Raw genomic sequence first — 22,908 nt, forward strand, 5'->3', positions numbered from 1 at the left:
GTTTGCACAAACTGGCTTTACGAGATTCTTGTGGTAGCACCTTGCACTGACAGTCCAAGGCCTGTTAAGTGTCTCTCTCCTGTTGCTGTGCAAAAGGTCTACAAAACAGGAGAAACTGGCTGACTATACAGGGAAAAGAGTGAAACTAACTATCCACAGGAAGTTGTCAAATGCACAAACAAAAGTACATAAGAAAAATATTTCTTTGACCTTTCAGATACATAAATCTTCACTTGCAAAAGTAGGCACAAGTTTCTTAGACAAGTGTGGTTTTTAAATTGACAATGTCCCTTTAAGTTTCTCATTTAAACCACATACAGTTTTTGCACTGATTTAACTTGACCAGTTTAGCTAAGTCAGAACAAATTTTTGTGTGGACACACTTGTACCAGTTTAAAGCTGTTTATATGGGTGTATATTGCATTGATATGAATAGACTGACACAATGTTGTGCTATTTGTAATTTTCCAAGGGCTTTCAATTCTACAAATTGCCCAGAATTTCTTGCATAATTAGGAATGTCCTACATTGGATATTTTTTAGACTGTATTGGAAAAGAAATAAACATGCATCATAACAGGTAGCTACTTAGACAGTTGTAGAATATCCTGAGGCAGTTAATATCAGGATCGCAGAAAACATTGTTTTATCATTTCTTCATATGCATACTTTTATCTCCTCATTTCAGCAGAGATTTCAAAGCATTTAACATGGACGCAAAATGGAGCTAAAACTAACGTTTTTCTGAGTATCCACAATCCTCAGGTAAAGTGACAAGACTCTTCATTCACAATATTCATGGAGCTGGCTTGACAACAGGGGACATGTAGGTCCTTTATTTACTCACAGGACAGAGATAATGTAGGCAACAACAGTGCATGTTTCCCCACCCTGCCCTGCAGAAACCACTTCTACAAATGATAGTTCAATTTTTATGTTCACTCATTATTAGATGGTGTCATAGGTGTACAAAGTATTTTACAGCTGAATAAGGCAACATGGGCTTTGCTGAGAAGAGAGGAACTTACAATCTTGTATTAAAAATACAACAAAATAACAAAAGACTACTTGGGGAGAAAGAGGAACACAGCAAATACTGTGAGACACAGCAAATACTGAGAAGGGGGATACTTCTCTTGGGGCGCACGGGGCATTAAGCATACAGTGTGAACGGTTTTCACATCTTTCACCAATATGTTTATTTAAAATAATTTAAACTTCCGTTACTACTGAGTTATCACTGAAAGGCTTTGAAAATAAATGTTCTGTATGTAAGGAAGTATTTCAGTGAGGTGGGGCTGAAACACAAGAAAGACTGTTCTAAGCAAAAGGGGAAGCATAGAAGACGGCATGAAGATGAGAACGGAAGAAGCAAATAAAGGGAGCATGTATATGGGGACTTATGTGAAAGGAGTGAGATGAGGGGAAAATGAGAGCAGAAAAAGCAAGCAGAAAAAAGTTGTACAGAGCCTTGAATTCAGGATGAAGAAATGTGAGCAACATATAGACTCAATCATAGGCCTCTGATAATACATCTAAAAAGGGCATCAAACTGTGATGCAGAGACCTACATTGCTGCCAGTTCTCGTGATTTTATCACAAGTCTCACAATATTTTGTGTTTTTCTTTAAAGCTCCAGCTCCTGGGTCCTGTGACAAAAACAGAATGAACGCTGATATTTTAATGTAAACTAAATTTCTAACCCTTATGGTTACAGAGAAGAGTTTAAAAATGTGAAGCCCTAAAGATGCAAAACCAGAAGCAAACAAACAATCCACTTTTTAAAAATCTCAGTATTTTTAAGCAGATGAAGTAGGTAATACTGCATCTGTTCACCACAAACTGAACATGACAACTAATTTCACAGAGGTTACCAAACAGTTATAGTGATAATCTCTTTCAAATCTGATTCTCAGGCTGGGTCAGATTTGAAAGAGATGATCTGGAGGTGAGATGCTCTCTATTCCCATACCAATCTCCTGAGCTATTAAGTCTCTACACTGTCACAAACAAAGCTTGGAAACACCTGCTTTCTCACTAATGGCAAATGAAATTGTTCAGGAGAGTACAGCTGTAGCCAGTATTTTACCTGTCTAGATGCTTCATAAAGGGCAGGCAACTGACCCCTGTCTCCCACCAGGGGGGCAGAGATCTACCAAGTCTCATGAGAATGGCGATTCCCATCTTTCAGAGCAGCCAGGAACTTGCATGTTCAAGTAACAATGACACACCCAGAGGCCAAGCAAGGGAAGGGGAGCTCTATTTTTTATCATACACCTCCCAGTCAAAGCCTATAAAGAAAGATGTTCCCATACTCTCAAGGCCCAGGGGCAGCACACTGCAGGAAATACTAAGGCACGCATGTCTGTGCTGCCTTTCACCACAGCAACAGCCAGGGAGGGCTAATAGGAGATGCACACTTGGCTTTTCAGCAGAATGCTGAGCCTGGACCCAACTGCCCTCACCACCCACTTTCATACTGGCCTTGGTTAGAAGCTGTTTGGTAAATTTGTTGACCACATACAATGAGATACTCTGTGCTTTTCTATTCACTTGTATCAAGTCCTCTTCCATTGTTTTTTTTCTTGTCCCAGCTGGCAACATTATTAATCCATATACTTTAGAATTTCTCATTTTTCTAGACTCAGTCCACTTGGCCTTTGTAAACAAAATATGAACTTTGGACTATCCATTTCAATCACTTTTTCATTCCTTCCTTCTTTTAACAGTTTCAGTTCTCTCCAAATAAGAATAACTGGTCTTATTCCATAATCAGTTAATGGCTGTTTCATATACTAGAAGTATCACCATTGATTCTGAGCATGATGCAAATAACAAAATCAGAATTTTACAAATGTACAAAAACATGCAGGTGGATAAAGGATAATAAAAAAATCAAACAGGGATTGGCATCACACCTTAAATGAGGACATCAAAATCACAAAGGAGGAAACAGCTTTTGAAATGGTTGTATCTACCAGTGAGACGAAGTTAAAAAAAAAAGGCTGGGGAGGAGGAAAGGAAGTTATTAAAGTCTTGGTCACTAACAGAGACTATGGATATGTCTTCACTAGCAACGTTATAACGAGGCTGTGTAGTCGCGGCAGAGGGCTGGGAGAGAGCTCTCCCAGCGCTGTAAAAAAACACCACCCCCATGAGGGGAGTAGCTCCCAGCGCGGATGCACGGTCTACACTGCCACTTTACAGCGCTGAAACTTGCAGCACTCAGGGATGTGTTTTTTCACACCCTGAGCGAGAAAGTTGCAGCGCTGTAAAGTGGCAGTGTAGACAAGGCCTAAGTTGAATAGCTGGGGCTGAAGGAAGAACTAAGGCCAATCAAGAATAGCTCAGAGTTAAATGAAGCAGAAGGACAAAATGGAGCCTAGAAATGTGATAAAGTTAGATTGAGGCAACAAGGTAAATATCAAAGTCAGTATAGAGGTGCTTAATACTTGCCTAAACTGCCCACCATGAAACTAGTAGTGGATTTGGTATTATCATCTTGGGAGGAAACATTACCAATAATCTTTCCCATTCCATGAAAGCAGCTGTGATCTCACACTATTCCTGAATTAAAGTTTCTGTCAATGTCCACAACTTGAGTAGTCTGAGGAAGGGATTTTAATATAATCCCTACTTACTTCCAGCAGGCCAACCTATCCTTGTTATCTGGTAACTGACAGATACAAGACTACACCAACTCTCCACCATCTCTCCTTTTCTGTGTTACTCTATTTTAGCTTCTAGAATAGAGAGTGATTCTTATGATTTGGCCAGTCAAAGGTTCTCTTAATATACTCAAATATTCCCAATAATTGATCTAAAAAATATAATTATCCAACTACGGCCAGTCACCATGCCACTGAAAGTCTTGTCCCCAAGTTGCAGATCTCAATGGAAAATCCTAGATACTGTAATATGGTGATAGTGAATTTATGGATAATAATGCAGCAGGTTATGTATAACAACATGCAACTGTCATTAAGATCAACCTGTCAGCCAAGTGGAGGGGAGGATATTTGAAAAACTTTGCAAATTACGGGGCTCAAAATTATACTTTTCTGCATTGCCACAAAAGTAAGTATAATTTACTTTGGCTGCTTATCTTGTATATTCTGTGTGCTGGAGATCCAGAGGCCTTTGGTCATGGGACACCTTCTAAACATGTATTATCTAATAACAAACACGATCAACCAGCTCTGCAGACATTTGCTGTGAAGCTGCTGGAGCTCAAGTAGAGTCAGGCTACGTTAGTAGCTGAATAGTATTAACACACTAAGGAGTATCAACATGCTGACAGGAAGTGGTGCTGGCAATTCAGAAGTTTACATTGTGGAATTTAAATTAATGTTGAACTTACAGCTAGCTCAGCACAGTGCTAGGAGACATTAGCTTTGGAGGTACCATTTTTCCTTGAAGGGGTAAAAACAGACATCCTAGCCACTTGTAAATCAACAACATTCTACAGCATTTTTCAAAAGAGTAGAAATAATAACTCCCCCTCAGCCAAATTCAAATTAACATAGTTACAGTCTACAATAATTTCTAGAACATTAATTGGGTAGAGGGTTCTTCACTTCCCCCTCAAACCATTGTGTAGTTTCTCTGCATTGTTAAATTGACATGTTCTAACCTAGAGTTGGCTGCACAAAAGTGTAGGCAAAGTGACCCCTATATATATTTATTGCTAAATCTGTAAGAAACTTTAGGATGAAAGATATTAAATATATAAATGCAAGACAACAGTCTCCCCATAAGAGCTCCCCACTTAAACATGAAATTTGAATTTTTTTTCCAGAGAATAAATAATATGGAAGTCCTCTAGGAAAGGAAAAAGTGAATCCTTCACTAGACAAGTTATCTTGGTCTGCAAGTGTATGTTCAAATGGCGAATTTTAGAGACATTTTCCTGTACCACTGGATAAGTTAAAGAGACACACACACACACCAACATACAGTGGAGGGCACAGAAATACAGGAAGGGACAAGGTTCAGAATTAACTCTCTGGTGCAAAGACTCAGAATTTCCAGAAACTCTGTACTAATGTAGTCGGTATTAGCATGACCTACATACGCTTTAGACCAGTGGTCATCAGTCGATCGCAATCGACTGGTCGATCCCAGAGCCTCTGCCAGTTGATTGCGATATCCACCCGCTAAAAGTTCCGCGGTGCAGCAGGGCTAAGGCAGGCTCCCCTTCGACTGCCCTGACCCCACACCGCTCCCAAAAGCGGGTGGCATGTCTCTGCAGTCCCAGAGGCGTGGGGGCAGCAGGTCTCCGTGCACTGCCCGCCCCCGCAGCTCCCATTGGCCATAGTTCCCAGCCAATGGGAGCTGCGGAGTCGGTGGTGCTGGTAGGATTTTTCACACCCCTGAGCGACAGTTATACTGATGTAAGTTTATAGCATAGACCTGGCCTGAAACACATAATGCAAAATCCTTCAACAAAGGAAAGAGACTTTCAACACTATGTTTATGTTATATGACTGTCAAAATCAAGACTTGTCTCCAAGTGAGTATTGCCAGGTTTGTATTAGAGGCAGTCTAATGTTTAGCAATTCATGATTGTGACATTCCAAGTTTGCCTAGAGTAGCAAACATTCTACCCTTAATTCCCAAATAAAGTCTGCACACAGAAAACAGCATATGTAGGTAAACACAAAAAACAGAACCGCCCTAGAATTCAACAGCAAACTAACCTATAACTGCACATCTAATACATCTTCAAACACCTTGGCAGGCCCTTCAACCAAAGCAGCCTTTCTAAGAGATCCGCATTCACCTGGGCAGTGCTTCTCAGCAACCAGTCCATGGACCAGCGCCAGTCCCTGAGATCTCCCTGACACAGTTTAGGAAGGCAGCAAGCCAGTCCCTGGTATCAAAAAAGTTGAGAAACACTGACCTCGAGGATCAAGTTACTATTTAACTAGAAGTTAGGTCCAATGCCTGATCTGATTTAGATGATGTTTCCTATAACTTTCCCTTTCATTTCTATCTAAAAACAGCCCCACACCAAAGGACACCCATCCAAAGCTCTGGACACCTTTGAAATACACTTAAAAACACAATGCTAAAGGGACAACAACTGAAATCGTCCAACACATCAGCTTTTCTCCTTCTCCCACCCAATCACACCTCCTCTCACTGCCAGTCAAGCAGGCCAACAGGACTTAAAACTTCTCCTCAACCACACCTCCCCACTGAACGAGAGCCACCCCCACCCAAGATCGGAACAGCCTCTAGAGGATGCCTGGGGACACACATTAAGGAGGGTGCTCGCACTGAAGCAGGCAATGCGCTAAAGCAGCCTTTCCAAGGCTACACTCCTTGCCTACCCCACGGTCCCGGGGGGAGCCGGCTGGTCCCCTTGCTTCCCCGTTACGTTCCCGCAGGAGCCAGCTGCGAGGCTGCTGACCGCTCTCCCGGGGCGGGCTGGGCGCGCGCGGGGGACACACACCACGGGGAGGGTCATAGAGCACGAGGCCAGCAGGGACCGTGGGGAACATTTACTCTGGCCTGCCGTAGGGCACAGGCCCTAGGACGGCCCTGCCCGAGTCCCCCACCCCCGTGTGTGTGTGTGTGTGTGGGGGGTCTGCGCAGGTCCGGGAGCGCTGCCTACCGGTGCAGCAGCAAGGGGAGGGTCATTCACGGTGGGGGGGGGACAACACCTGGACCAGCGCCCAGGGTAAGGACCAGGATGGGGGGATCGTGGGGGCGGGGAGAGGGACCGCCCCGCCTTGGGCACAGCCCGGAGCCCAAGACACCCCCTCCCCGCGCCCCCCACTCACAGCTCCATCTCCGAGCCGCATGCGCACTGGTGGCACCTCCTCTCGTAACAGACTCGGGCACGAGCCGCAGCCTCACAACCGTCCGTGGCAGCAGCCGCAGCCGCAGCGCTTCCGTACGCGTCATCCAACCGCACGTCACGCCGGGATCTGTCACGTGACAGCGAGACGTACGCGCGCCACAGCTCCGAGACTCTTGCCCGACTCTTGTTCCAGGGGAGGGCGGGGGAAAGGTCCTCCGTGCGCACCTGCTGGGGGAGTGAGGCGCGAGCGGGCTACGGGGGGCGGACGGGGACACGAAACTACACCCTGATTACTTCACGCCATCCATCCGTGCCCCCCCACCACCACGGGACGCCGGCCGGGCCCGCCCATGTCACCGGCAATCAGCGAGCCCCGCCCATCACCTCAGGGCCACGCCCGGTGTTGGCACCACTTGAACGAAAGGGTAGGAAACCGGATCCACTTAGCTGCCTCAGGCCTAGTTGAACTAGGGTGACCAGATCAGGATGGGGAGGCGTGGTAGGGTTTCCAACTTTCTAATCACGGTGGCACAAAACCGAACACTGCGGCCCCCGCCTCTGTCGCTTGCTCTCCCCAACCCCTCACTCATTTTCACCAGGCTGGGGTGCAGGAGGGGTGAAGGCTCCGGCTGGGGCTGTGGTTTCCAGAGCGGGGCCAGGGCTGAGGGGTTCAGAGTGCAGGAGGGGTCTCAGAGGTGCGGGGTTGGGGTACAGGAGAGGGTGCAGGGAGAAGGCTTCAGGCAGCGCTTACCTCTGGGGCTCCCCAGAAGCAGCGACATGGCCCTTAGCTCCTAGGTGTAGGGGCGGCTCCGTGTGGTGCGTACTGCCTCCCCCCGCAGCTCTCATTGACTGCAGTTCTTGGCCAATGGGAGCTGCGGAGCCAGAATTCAGGGTAGCATGCAGAGCCCCCCTGCCCGTCCCTCTGCCTAGGAGTGGAGGGACATGTTGCTGCTTCTGGGGAGCCACGCAGAGCCAGGTAAGTAGCCTACCAGCCATGCCAACCGGACTTTTAACGACCCAGTCACCAGTGCTGACCAGAGCCACCAGGCTCCCTTTTTGACCGGGCATTCCAGTCAAAAACTGGACACCCGGCAACGCTCAAGTGGGGGTAATAGGCACCCATATAAGACAAAGCCCAAATATTTGGACTGTCCCTATAAAATTGGGACATTTGGTCACCCTAGTGTGGCCGCGGCTCCACCCGCACCCAGAGGCTCCAGGCACAAAAGGGCAGGTCCCTGTTTATCCACAACCATGCCCATTGCTTCCCTGCCGCCTCCTCCACCATGTGCCCGCACACAGCCGCCTCCTGGACATGGCTCCAGCCCCCTGCAGTGCCGCCCCGCCCTCAGCTGCTGTGACTCGCGCCATGGCCTCGGGGCCACACTCAGCCTTGGTACTGTGGCAGCCCCTAGAGCCGCAGCGAGGCTGGGCCCCTGGTGTCCACACAGCGCAAGCAGCAGCATGACTCCAGGGCATGCGGCAGAACAGGGCTGCAGAGCGGGGGACACAGAGACAGGCCAGCATTGAGAGCAGAACCCGTGGGCTCAGCGGCAGCACACACAGCTCAACCCGTCCCAGGGCAGGTATTTCCACTGCCTATGTGTGCCTGGGGTACCAGGCGTGGTGGTGGGGGTTGCATACATTAGCATTAAGGATCAAGGGATACTCCTCTTCTAGCAGCTGTCTGGGGGCCAACAGCATCCCATCAGTAATGCTGACCTACCAGCAGGAGCAAGTGCTGGGCTTGTCTACACTTATAGCACTGCAGATTTTCCACACCCCTGAGCAACATAGTTTTATGCTACAAACTTATCTTGGTATATCACGGCCAAGCCTCAAACTGTAACTGCAGAACAAAGCTGAGAACAGACCTACACTTAAAGCTGCAGCAATGAAGCTGCGCAGAGTTAGCGCAGATGCTACTATGCCCATGAGGGAGCTTCTCCCCTCAGCGTAGTTAATCCACCTCCAGGAGAAGCCCTCCCGTCAACCTTGTGCTGTTTACATCGGGGGTTAGGTCAGTATAACTGTGTGGCCCAGGAATGTGAATTTTTCACATCCCTGAGCTATGTAGTTATACTAATGTAAGTTTGTAGTGTAGACCTGGCTTATAGTGATATCTATATATTCTCAGCTGTGGTCTGCACTACAAACTTATGTCAGTATAATTACATCACTCAGGGCTGTGGAAAATCTACACCCTTGAGTGATCCAGTTATACCACCGTAACTTCTGGTGTAGACAGAGCTATGTTGACAGCAGGGCTTTGCCCATTGACATAGGTACTCCACCTCTCCGAGAGGCGGTAGCTATATCGACGGGAGAAGCTCTCCTGTCAGTATAGGTAGCATCTTCGCTAAGCACTAGAGCATGCAGCTGTAGCACTGTAAGTATAGACAAGTCCTTAAGCATGTTAAGTAAACATAACCACAAGGGAAGCAAATAAACATTTGCAGTACAGGGGAAGGTGTATTGGTCTGTTAGTTGACCTCCAAGATTTCCCCCTCTCAGCTCAGGATCCTATTTTAAACTGTTAACTGCACAGAGTAATGACATTTTAGAACAAAACAATAGGACTGTTTAAAGTACTAGCTCAAACAGAATTCTTAACATTTATATTTCCACATGTATGTTCCTAATGATCTCTGCTCCAATGTTATTTTAAAAATAGGTTAGAAGAGAATAGTTTAGCCATTATTAAATATGTAGGACTTGACTCAGCATTGTGTTACTCCAGGCTCATACCAGTGGAAATCCACTGATTTTTATGGAGTTACATCAGCTGACAACTGGAGTAATACAATGCTGATTTAGATCTGTGGTATCTATAAAAACACTAGAAAAGGTTTAGCTGTTTAAGAGCCTGAGCTTGCCTCAGTGAAGTCAGTGGAAAGTCAACGGCCTTTGAGCTTAAGCCTCATGTCTCACAAGGCACCTGAGGCGTGTCAGTAGTAATATCTAAGAGCTCACTGCTTAGATGGTTTGTCAGTGGCAGACCCAAGTAGAGGAGTGACATCAATGGGAATTGGATCAAGACCTGGCATTCTGCACACTTTGATGTTATATAACTTACTTAAAACACCACATGCCTCTTTTTATCATACTCCCTACACTGCTATGCACTATATGTTAGAAAGTTGCCAACGCTGTTCTACAGGACAAAGAGCTTCTTGTAACTGCTCCAGGAACTGGCTGCTGGAGGCACTGCAGAGTGATGCAAGCTGAGCCTACCACCTCTCCAGAATTAAGAGTGTCACATATATGACACTCTAGGCCTCCTCTAGCTTTTGAAATTGCTCCTGCACTTGGATCTGCCAGGAGCTAAGCCAGCAGATGGACCCCTTATACTTACACCTTTCTGAAGCTACTTTGCTTCTTAAAAAAAAAAATTATTGAAGCAAGTACCAAAGTAACATCAGGGATTCCTACTACATCTGGCAGTACTGATTTTACAGACTAAAGCCCCAATTCTGCAAATAATCATGTGCCTATTTCATTTATATGAGTAGTCCTCTTTCCCAAATGCACCAAACAGAACAACTGAGGATTGAATCACTTGTGTTTAAATGATATGAGACATTCCTACCTCTCCAGGATCTTGACAGTACTCCAAGACCTTAAGGGTACATCTATGCAGCAAAGCAAAAACTCATGGCATCAAGTCTCAGAGCGCAGTCTACAGACTTGGGCTCGCACTACGGCACTAAAAATAACAGTGTAGACATTCAAGCTCTGGCTGAAGCTCAGGTTTTGAAGCCTAAGGAGAGGGGATGAGCTTCAGAGCCTGAACTCCAGCCCGCGTCCAAACATCTACACTGCTATTTTTGGTGCAATAGCACCAGCCTGGTTCTGTAGACCAGGCTCTGAGACTTGCTGTTGCAGGTTTCTGCTTGCCATATAGATGTACCCTAACTGGCTAGCAAATTAAAGACTAGAAGTAAAATCCTGATCCTGTAGAAAACAATGGAAGTTTTGCCATTTAAGCAAATGTGGCCAGGACTGGAAGTTAAAACCAGGTCTCCCATATGGCACTATAGAACACTAGTCAATGAGAGTTGCCCACGCACACCCCTTTTACATTAAGGTAACTAAGTGCAGGTTAGGTGACAAAGTACATTAAATGCACTTGCTTTTCTACTGTAAAAATCTGGGTTTGAAACTGTCTGGGGCCACAAGTAAAATGAGTTTGATGATCTCATTCTGGTTGCCAGGGGACATTTTCCATATCACAAAATTACACAGCAGTCTAACATCATAGGCTTTGTGTTTTCATGAGAGGCACAGAACTGAAGTCTTGAAGGTCAGGACAGAGATATATTGAATGAGTCATGTGATGGAGCCTTCATCAAACTTGCCCACACTTGCTATAGCCCAGATGAGATTCCTTAGACCTGGCAGGATAAGATTTACCTACCATCTTTTGAGTCAGATTCTGGATGATCTTTATGTGCTGCTGCAAACTGGCTCTGAACACACCTGTTGAGTTTTGCCTATCAGCTTTCAGGTAGCATCCACTTGTATTTCTGGTGAAAGTTAGGGATTAATGGCACGAGCTATTGCATTAAAATTAACCATATATTTAGAAAGCAAAAAACCAGGTGTTTTTGAGGTTGAATCAAACCTATTCATCTAAGGCAGGGGTGGGCAAACTTTTTGGGCCGAGGGCCACAGCGGGGTTGTAAAACTGTATGGAGGGCCGGGTAGGGAAGGCTGTGCCTTCCCAAACAGCTTGGCCCCTGCCCCCTATCTGCTCCCTCACACTTCCCACTGCCCTCATAACCCTTGACCCATCCAATCCCCCCCCCCATTCCTTGTCCCCTGACCGCCCCCTCCTGGGACCCCTCATCCCTAACCATCCCCTGACTGCCCCAACCCCTATCCACCCCCCCAATCCCCAACAGGCCCCCCAGGACTCCCACGCCTATCCAACCCCCCTGTTCCCAGTCCCCTGACTGCCCCCCCCTCCCCCCAGAACCTCCGCCCCATCCAACTCTCCCTGCCCCCTGGGACTCCCTGACCCCTTACCATGCCGCTCAGAGCAGCAGGAGCTCGCAGCCATGCCACCACGTTTCCCAGCAGGAGCAGCAGACCAGAGCGCTGGCAGCTCTGGTCTGGTCTGAGGCTGCGGCGGGGGACAGCAGAGGAGGGGACGGGGGCTAGTGTCCCCGGCCAGAAGCTCTGGGGCCGGGCAGGACAGTCCCACAGGCCAGATGTGGCCCGCGGGCCATAGTTTGCCCACCTCTAATCTAAGGCATGAGGACTGACACGTCTTATATTTTGAGTCTTTGTGTGTTTAGTTCATGGATGCATCACTTCACCTTAGAGACAGCATCCTGTTTTTTGAACGAGTTTTGAATAGCTCTTTCAACAGAAAGATAGTGGCAACATTGTTTTCACATTGGGACCAGCTTCAGTATACAGGAGGTGAAAATGTTTTTAATGTGCCATGTTACAGAGAATCTAGTCAGATTACAAGTAGTTGCAAATTAAAGCCTATCTAGTAAGCTATTGCTTTAAACACACTACTTAAAATATAACAATATTGCATATACTATTGCTTTATGAACAATCATTTGCACAAATGTCAATGCTTATTTGTTGAGTCTTCTGAGAGACTGGACAGCAAAGGCTGTCAAAGACCCACTGAGCAGGCAGAGAGGCATGGGGGTAGATAGTTTATCAAGTCCCTAAACTCACCCTATGTTTCGTACTACTCTTTGCTTTTAATAATAGCAAGTATCTAGTAATATATTAATAAAATGTCAAGGCTGCTACTAATTATAGACGTGAGAAACCTGCTGTCTATGCCAGGATAAAGTTCAAAGTACTCCCCAGCTTTGAGGTTTATCATCTACATAGGATAGATCATCTCAGGATGAACCCCGTGCATTACACCAAGAATTCATAGATGGTTCAGGCAGCACAAGCCAATGTATAATAAAGGTTTTATCACATCTTTTAAACAAGCCCAGTACTTCCTGTGCCAGTTTACTTACATGGTGTAGTGTTTATGTTATGGTCATCCTTTAATTTCACTTATCATTGATAGCATTATATATTAAGTTGTCTGCCTGTGTGATTTAGAATATTATTACAGACATGTGGGACCCAGTTCATCCCTACTGTAACTCCACTGAACTCAGTGGAAATATACCAGGGATGAATTTGGCCAATGATGTCGATATTTGTACAGGCAATTAGAACTATGATTTATGGCATTGTTGATGATTTAGTTGTCTTCTGCTGTTGTTATAGTTTTGAATACAATTAAAAGAAGTGATATAATTTTACCCAGAATAAGTATTTGGGAATACAAAATAAGTGAGGGAACACATTTGTGAATTTTAATGGACAAAAATAGATAGTCCAGGACACAGAATAAGGACCCGAGGACTCAGAATGATCTAGGAGATTATTTCTGACCCAGAATAGGCCTTTGTTGGGATGGCACTGCTAAATAACACTTTGAAGCAACTAGGTCAGGAATATGCAGCCTTGCAGCTCCCACTCCCTTTGAGGTTTTTCAACAAGTCCTTCTACCTAGAAGATGAGAAAGTGATGGAACAATATTTTTACAATATCTGTGAGCATTTTTACTGTGTTGGGAAGAGAAGCTGCAGAGTCATAGCTTTGACGATTCATTTATGTACCTTCAGTAGCTCACAAACATTCATTGATTTATCCTTGCAATACCCCTGAGAGACAGGGAAATGTTATTGTCATTTTATAGAAGGGGATAAGGCACAGACACATTAAGTGACTTGCTCAAGGTCACACAAGAAGTATGTGGCATAGCGGGGAACCCAGCCCAGCCACTTTTACTTTGAGAAGTTCTAGCACCTCCACGCTTTGGATAGGGACTTGAAATTTGCAAGGGGGGGGGGGAGAGCCTTTTTGTCATAGATGAGCCTAACCTTATTCTCAAAAACAGCTGAATCATTTTGACTGAGATTTTCCCAAATGGTTGAAATTTGGCAAGTTATAAGCAACTGAGAATAGGTTCTTATACTGGGAAGTGTTGCACAACTTTAACAATAGGCAGTGGTCCAAGTCAAACTATAATTCATTCTTTATTTCATTACACATACAAGAGACATTTTACATTAAGTAAAATAATGAATGAACTACAACTGTCACATACGAGCCTAGTGCTTTTTGATGGACAGAATGATGTCTTATTTAAAAGAGAAAAAAATATTGCAGTCTCACTGTAGGTCATTTATCTTAATCTCTGGGTATTATTACAAAGCTCAGCATTGGGAAAGGACTTCGAATACAGAACTTCTCTTTATAAGCTGGTTAGCCAATAATGATGTGTGCATGTCACCTAGAATTATTGATTTTCAGTAGTATCAAGCCAAATGCTGCTTTTAGTTATAGATCTGCTGTGACATCAGTGGAGTTGCATAATTTGGCCACTACACTACCATTTGAAGCACGGTGGTTCTGCCATTTCCTCCAAACAGCCATGCAAGTTAACTTATAAATTCCCTTCCAAAATTTAGTCATGAAAGTTGAGATTTTCAAAACCATCTAGGGGATTTAGCTGTTCAACACCCACTGAAATTAATAAAAGTTCTGTTGTTAGGCTAGATCTCCTAGTTGGCTTTGAACATACATAATGGTTGAGATTTTCTAAGTGGGCACAAATGTAGAGCCTCTACTAAATCCCCAGTGCATCACGGGAAGACTTAAAGCTACCTTTAGGCAGCAGCAGAGGGTCCTCCTAGTAGAAGGGAATCTTCAACTACCAGCCGTACATCAGTTGCTCTGCTCCTGCCTCCCTACCTGGCATCAGAGGTATTCCAAGGTCAAGAAGGAGCATGCCAGGGTGGAAGGGGGGAGTGGCTTCTTGAGAGCCATTATTCATTGGCATCAGTTAGAGCAACCCTAAAGCTGCTCTAACTTGTGTGGAGGCCAGTATGGCTCACATCAGTCTCCAAGATTGAGAAGAATTAAACATGATGGTAAGCCACCAATCTTCTCCCCCTTCCCCCAGTGCACTCAGCATTCTCTGGCAAACCTGGCCCTAGGTATACTAGGTCTCTATAAATACCATGAGTGGTGATACCAATTATATTATTTACAATATTATTAAGCATCACATACATAATGCTGTAAATTTACATGGTGCTTTACAAGCACATCATAAAAGGCATTGCTTGCCCTCAAGCGCTTCCAGTCTAGACACAGCTGTAACTTCATTGCCCTGCGAGGTGGCTGATTGTTTTGTCTCCACCCCAGTATGGTGCAAGTGACTTAAATCACAGTGGTCATTGGCTCCATGCAGTTGCACAATCAAAATACATATTAGTTGGGCAAAACTAACTTGCTAACATTTACATTTTTAGCCCAATGCAGCATGATATAGAAACCTAGGCTTAAGACTTCTGAATTCCCCCACCCCTGCAGTTAGTCTGGGGGACAAGAGTTTCATGAAAGTTCATTGAGCGAGCTGTATCTAAAGAAACTAAAAGAGAAAAGTGCCATGCACAATGGACTGCTAGATATATAGTGGATAAAAACAGCATATGTAAACTTAGTGGTTCAGCAATAAATGTAACAATACTTAACCCAAGTCATCCATAGATCTCAACATCCTTTGCAAAGGAGACAAAGTATAATTATCCATATTTTACAGATGGGGAAACAGACACAGATGGGGTAAAGTCACACAGTAGGTCCGTGACAGAGCCAGGTCCTTAGTGCAGTGCCATGTACACTGGACCATGCTGCCTCCCCTTCCATATTTACCAAGTGGAATATATTTCTATGTGGAAGATTTGAAATTGACAGGTATTCTTGATCTGCAGGCTTATGTGGCTAGGAGCCCTGAATGAACTAAAGCCCCAGCTTCCTCAGAGGCAATATACAGCTGTGTTATTCTAGAAGAGCTAATACCAGCAGAACCCACAGCATCATTCTTGATTCAAAAAGCTATTTCCCTGTCAACCACAAAGGTAACAGCATAACATTTTACATTTCTATAGCATCTTTCACCCCACTGGTTCTACAGCAAGTGCAAGCATTTACAGCTGCTATTGTCAGGAGATGATGGCACTGGAAAATGGCAGCCCAGAATTAACTCTACAACTACATTTGGGCCATTCCAATATAGTCTCTGCCATGTTGTATTGAAAGCCCCTTACAACACACTGTTGGTCAAAACAGGGGCTTAAAGAGAGTTTATATTGGAGAGTTGCTGTTTCCTACTGAAAACAAAGCAGCACAGCTGCTGCATGGATGCAGCCATCTCTCAGGCTCTATTCATATCACATGTTTGTTATTCCTAGGCCCAAATCCCCATGGTCTCATACATTCTATATTCATCTACCCCTTTGCAAATCAGACTGGTAGCTTTTTACAGCCACAATGTATTCACTTTGCACAAGTAAAAGTGACCACACAAGTTGCAAGACAGTGACCACCAGGAGCCCCATATCCAAAAACCTAGCAGAACCAGCAGTTGGAGTCTACATATAAGCACTATATTGCCGCAGACAACACTCTAACGTAACAATTATAGTGCTGACATGTTTGCCCCCCCTTCCTCTGCCCCATTTCTAATGATTTCCCACAACCGGGCTTTGGAACAACGAGCCACTGTTTTGTTGGGGAAAAATGCAGCTATATTAAATCCTGCCAGGATACATCGATGGTGCCAAGTTATCAGACATTGGTACTGCTTTCAACAGCTCTGGCTGCTGTGGATGTAGTGACAATTTAAATATAATGGGCCAGATCCTTGGCTGGTGAAAATGGGTGCAGTACCACTGAAGTCAAAGGATCCATGCTGATTTACCCCCAGCTGAGGATCTGGTGCATTGTGTACAAATATTTAAATGGATGTAGTCACATACCGTGCTCAGATACAATAGGGATAAGCATAGGCTAGAAAGAGCTATTATATAATAGTTTATGCTACTTAAAGCAGAGAAGCAGGTGATGGAACTTCTGTACAGAGGTTTTCCTAGAAAGCACTTTTCAAGGAGAGATAGACTAGTTCACAATAGTAGGGAACCTCTTTTATATTGTCCTGAGTGGTCAAGATCCTGGGAGGCTTGGATCCATCTTTCTGAGTTATGGAAATTATGTCTAGGTTTTATTAGTGAGATTACAGCATTAGTAGTTTTAAACAAAAGCCAATTCTAGGTGGTTTTGGTTGATAGACTCTTACTGCAGATGGTTCCATATTAGGGGATGATTAATTTGTTTTGGGCTCAGTGAAAAAATCTGACCTAGGTTTTCCTCCCACAATCACCATTAGCTGGTGTTTCCATGTCATGGAAAATAAATTATTTCACAGTAATCAAGGAAATAAAATGGCCTGGGATCTTTTTGAAAGGAAGGTAGAAGGAACTCATATACAGTAGAACCAGAGAGATCACGGAGAGGCAACACCTTTCCTATCAGCCTATTCACCCTATGGAATTGCAAGAGGATGAGCCTTTTTGCAAACCCCTCCCAACTCTCCAGTACCCCATTTAAAATAGCCTTTTCTCTTTCAGCTGCCCGGACCAAACAGCCACTAAGCAATCTAGCCTAGGCGGTTGCCGCCGCCATGATTCCTGACTAAACATCATCCAGCACAGATGAGGCAGCAGAGGCCCGGCAACCTTCCTTCCTTAACACAGCCATGGTAGAGCCTGGCGCTCCAAAAAGCCCCTCTCCTCCTAGCCAAGCCGCCTGCAAACGTCCTTACAGGCCGCTCGCGGGCAGGCCAGCTGGCGGGGGGCGTGCACGTATTTAATCAGCTGAAGGCAATTTGGGATTGCTTTCGGGTTCCCCCGCTGAGCGGAACAAACACTCCCCGCCCCCGGGAGGCTGCAGCTGCAAAGCAGCTCTGTAAGAGCCTGGCCGCCCCCGGAGCCCAGCCCCGCCGTGCTTCCCTGCGGGGGGTGGGCGCAGCGCTGGCCGCCCCCAGCCCTTACCGGTAGTAGCGATCATCCTTGTACGGGGTCAGGTCCTCTCTGATCTCCTTGTAGGTCTCCTTGACCGTGCGGCAGAAGCGCTTGAGCTCGCCGCAGAGCGGGGTCTCGAAGCCGGGGTAATCCGCGTCCATCCCGCCGCCGCTGCCTGCAGCCCCACGCCCAGCCCGCGACACCGGCGAGCCAGTCCCGCTGAGCGAGCGAGCGAGCGCCCTCCGGCTCCGGGGCCGAGGCGATGGGTGGCGCTGCCGGCCGGGGGGAGGAGCTGCGAGGCTGGGCCGCCCCGCTTCCGCCTCACCCCCTCCTCACACGAGCTGCTGAGGTGAGTGAGTGGGGGCAGAGCTGCGTTACCCCCGGCAGCCGGGAATGGTTCCCACCAGCGCGATCTTCCCCGGCTTGATGCCGCAGCCCCTGGGGGTGTTGCGAACGGGAGAGATGTCCGGACACGCGGACGGGGGTAGGAATAGCCAGGGGAGGCTGAACAGGAGCTGGGGAAGATTTCAGCACCCTGGACAGATTCACAGGGGTGTTACTGGCTTTACAGAGCAGCTCGCCCAGTCCTCCAGCCCAGTGGTTCCTAAACCTTTCACTAAAATGTCAAGTCTTGCCAACCCCCTCCTAAGAATGAATATTTCTAGGGATTTTCTTCTTTACCCGAGTATAAATTATAAAAGCAGTGATCTTGGAAATATAAAATTTGTTTTTATGACATGCTTATTACATACTACTATTAAGTATTTATCATTACAGTATTTTTATTACATTATGAAAATGGCAACACTCACTTTCGTAGCTTGTATCACTTTGAATAAGCCTGTTATAAGACAAGGCTCCCATGTTTCATCAAGGAGGATCAGATGTGAAACAGCATGAAGGTATTTAAGAAGCCAACTCACAGAGTTCCTCCTACACAAGCATTCAGGTCTTGAGCAGTCCAGGCAAACATTACACTACAACAAAGCTTAAACTTGTTCTTCATAATAATTTTAAAAACAATACTAGCTGCCTATTTCATTTTAAAAACGACAAAAAATATCCACCTCCATTTCCATTTCTGATAAGAAGTCTTGAAGTTTAAATCTCCTCAGTGTGATAGATAAGCAGCTCAAAGCAAGCTTAGGTCTTGGAAGTCCAGGGGCTCCGGGCTGCTGGCCCCAGGCTGCCCAGGATTCCTAGGGACAGCTCTGTCTGCCATTAGGGAATTTTTTCCTGAGAACCCCCTGTAACATTTCATGAACACACAGGGGTTCCTAAACCCCAGTTTGGGAACCACTGCTCCAACCCAACGTTTCTTTTCGCACTGACAGCTGTGAGAGGACAGCTCCTAGTGTTTTCGTATCTGTTCTGTGTTCCACCAAGATTATTTTAATCCCCACCCAGCGTATTAAACTTTAGCCTTAAAGTATCTAAGGAGGAGTAGATCTAAGTGAAAGGGGCTCTGGCAGCCGGGCCCGGGTGGGGATTTAAAGGGCCAGAGGCTCCAGATGCTGCAGGGAGCCCTGGGCCCTTTAAGTCCCTGCCTGAACCCCACTGCTGGAGCTCCAGTGGTGATTTAAAGGGCCTGGTTTCCCCACCACGACTGGAGCACCAGGCCCTTTAAATCACTGCCCGGGAAGCTGGTCCTATCTGGCATGCCGTACTGGACCATACCCGATATAATGTGGTCTCACCTATAAAGCAGAGAGATTTTTTGGCTCCTGAGGACTGCGTTATATCAGGGTACAGGTGTATTTAAATCTGAAATTTCCCAGTGTTGTAACTGTAGGAGTCCTGACCCAAAAGGGAGTTGTGAGGGGGTTACAAGGTTATTGTAGGGGGGTCGCAGTATTGCCACCCTTACTTCTGTGCCTCTACTGGCAGCAGCTCTGTCTTCAGAGCTGGTCGGCCGGAGAGCGGCAGCTGCTGGCCGGGAGCCCAGCTCTGAACACAGAAATAACAATAGCATGGTATGATATTGCTACCCTTACTTCTGCACTGCTTTCTTCAGAGCTGGGCCATCAGCCAGCAGCCTCCACTCTTCAGCCACCCAGCTCTGAAGGCAGCAGCACAGAAGTAAGGGTGGCATGGTATGAATTGCCACCCCTACTTCTGCGCTGCTGCTGCCAGGGCGCTGCCTTCAGAGCAAGGCACCTGACCAGCAGCCGCTGCCATCCAGAAGAAGGCAGCACAGAAGTAAGGGTGGCAATACCATGACCCCTCTACAATAACTTTGCAACCTCCCCACAACCCCTTTTTGGGTCAGGACCCCCAGTTTGAGAAATGCTGGTCTCCCCTGTGAAATCTGTATAGTACAGGGTAAAAGTACACAAAAGACAGATTTCACAGACCGTGACGCATTTTTCACGGCCGTGAATTTAGTAGGGCCCTATGTATAATGCCTAATTTTGGAATAATTGGCTGAGTGAAACAAGGCCCTACTTGCAACTCCACAGCAGATCTGTCTGTCATGCAATACATTAACTATTCTATCTGATCAATTCAAAAAGCATGAAGGTAGCATTGAGCATGAAGGTAGGCTGTTACTTTCCCCCACCTGGGGCACATAACCTCTGTCTCATTTCAGTCAGTATCTTGAAACTTACACTATTTTCTTTTGTCTCTTGGGCTATGAATGGGATCCCTCCTCTGTCACCATTGCACCACTCCTCTCTGAGGTCTGGTAGCATACTGGGTGTAGCACAGACACAGAGGCGAATGCTCTAGGTGCTTTAAGCACTAGGCTCTAGCCCTAGGTGGGTTCCCACAATGGTATAATGTTTTGGGTACAACAGAGAATTCCTTACTAGGGCTGCCAGGGAGAGTCATAGAGATGTAGGGCTGGAAGGATCTTTAAGTCCAGGGATGATCTTTAAGGATCATCAAGTCCAGCCTGCTGTGCTGTGGCAGCACCAAGTAAACCTAGACTATCCCTGGCCGGTGTTTGTCCAACTTGTTTTTTAAAAGCTTCCACTAATGGGGACTCCGCAGCCTCCTTTGGAAGCCTATTCCAGAGCTTAACTATCCTTAGAGTTAGAAAGTTTTTCCTAATACCCAACCTAAATTTCCCTCACTGCAGATTAAGCCCATTACTTAATGTTCTACCTTCAGGCGACATGGAGAACAATTGATCACTATCCTCTTTGTAACAACCCTTAACATATTTGAAGACTGCTATCAGGTCCTCTCTGTCTTGTTTTCTCGAGACTAAACATGCCCAGTTTTTTTAACCTTTCCTCATAGGTCAGGTTTTCTAAACCTTTTATTATTTTCGTTGCTCTCTTCGGGACTCTTCCCAATTTGTCCACATCTTTCCTAAATTGTGGTGCCCAGAACTGGACAGAGTACTCCATCTGGGGCCTTTCAGTGCTGAGTACAGCAGGACAGTTACCTCCCGTGTTTTACATACAACACTCCAGGCAATCACGCACTGGCCAGCAGATCCTCAAGTCAGTCCTCCTGTAAGCTGTGATCCTGTTCAAGCTGTGAGGTAGAAAGGGGTAATTTTCAATTACGGGATGCCAAGTAATTTTCTTCTAAAAATATTTAGTTTAGAGAAACAAGAAATTATAGGCCAGCTCTCACTGTATCTCTTACTGCCAAATCTGGGAAAGCCATATCAAAAGATGGCATTATTGATACAGGCTACTCATGAGACTATCTCAGGGGATGAGAGTCTCACTATTTTGTCCCAGGGTTCTTTTACATACCTTAGGGGACACCAGATTCAAGACTAAGCAAAATAATCACAGTTATTAACCATGGCTATTTATTATTACAAGAAGGAAAATAAAACATTAGACAAACACAAATGATGAACTGGTTACTTCTATTACAATCTCTTCTGTATGCTTCTGTGGCGAGCTTTTAGCAGATATTACACCTTTGTGAATGGACTAGCTCTGAGATATTCTTCATTTGGTAAGTTAAGACCAAAGTATATTGTTTCCCAAAGTTATTGTGAACCAAGTCTTAGTATTTTATCAGATGTTTTATGTGTGGGCAAGACAATTTAAGGGCAGGTAGAACCTGGCTAATTATTGTAACAACAACAATCACCACCAGCCAGTTTATAGATGGGCATAGTAAGCAATCTTAACTAAATCCTATGATTTCAAAGAAAATATTTAAATCAGTTACTTAGGAGAAGCCATTTAAGAGCTGTCTTGAGACAGGCCAGTAAACAAATATTAAGAATCTTAAATCAATTAAAACCCACTATTTTTCTATCAGTCTTTTGCCCATCTCCTCTCTAGGAATACACGGTCTAACCATTTGGTGATTAACAGGAGAAATTGTTAATATTTTAAGTTACAACAGCATTTCAATATTCCAACAAAATCATTACATGAGTTTTTCAATATACTCCTTCCCCGTGTCTTAGTTAACTTTCTTTCACCAGTCCACGTTGAAGTCTTGCCAGGTTTCCTTGGGTTGGTTTCTTCTCGAGTCTCTTCTGTTTCTCCTAGCTGCTGTGGCAGCTTGCTTGTTGAGATGGACAGGATACATTGAGAGTTTGCTGTTTAAGCAGGGTAGCAGAAGGCGAGTGGTTATATGAGGAGTGGTCATTTCAGGTTTATTTATGCTCTGTTCATAATTTCATGGAAACAGGAAGGAAAACACACCTCTTTCAGGCTTGTTTAGAATCAATGTGGTTGTTGTTACTCTTTCATTGGCTCCATGCCTTCACAAGCTGGTGTAGGTGACATCTTCAGTTCCTGAATATGCAGTCTGTTTAATGACTATGCATCCTTTCTAATTGACTTTGTTCTTCTTGTGGAGGGAAAAATCCAGATAACCTTTTACAGTTAGAACGTAACTCTTCCTTTTTATTCAATTCATTTTGAACTATTCCTTCAATTTTATTAGAGTTCAACAGGAAATTAAATTCTGTTTTCAGAAAGTCCCAAACACTCCTCCTCTTTATAGGAAATTTTTAGTTTTCAAAATCTTTACATTAAATAACCCTTAGAAAGTCTCTATCTTAAGTTGATACCACATGACAGTTTTTTGGAAAGACTATTTTTCTTGTCTTCCTGAGTTGTGTAAGGGAGTTGCTTGAGCACTGCCACTAATTAATTTCCCATGAATATAAATATTCTATACTTTAATGAACTTGCTAAACTAATTACTATTATAAAAATCCATTTGAGTCCTTTTTGGTATATAAAGCATTTTACCATTTACATAGCA

At 45.2% G+C, this 22,908-nt stretch overlaps 1 protein-coding gene across 3 annotated transcripts in view; it reads right to left on the minus strand.

Annotated features, from left to right (window-relative positions):
- The window catches only part of TMEM181 (transmembrane protein 181), a 65,081-nt gene extending 47,159 nt beyond the window's left edge, over positions 1 to 17,922 (minus strand). For 2 of the 3 annotated variants that reach the window (XR_004645085.1, XM_034765307.1), the window contains exon 1: positions 17,743 to 17,922. Coding sequence is in view for 2 of the 3 variants with exons in the window: in XM_034765307.1 (XP_034621198.1) it covers positions 17,743 to 17,873 (131 nt within the window). In the remaining variant the exon portion in view is untranslated. Of the gene's footprint in view, positions 1 to 6,788; positions 6,918 to 17,742 lie in introns of those variants that run through there. The other variant, XM_034765309.1, reaches the window with a different exon arrangement.
- Positions 17,923 to 22,908: the final 4,986 nt, after the last annotated feature.

Source organism: Trachemys scripta, chromosome 3 (assembly GCF_013100865.1).
Source record: "Trachemys scripta elegans isolate TJP31775 chromosome 3, CAS_Tse_1.0, whole genome shotgun sequence".
Taxonomy (NCBI): Eukaryota; Metazoa; Chordata; order Testudines; family Emydidae; genus Trachemys; species Trachemys scripta.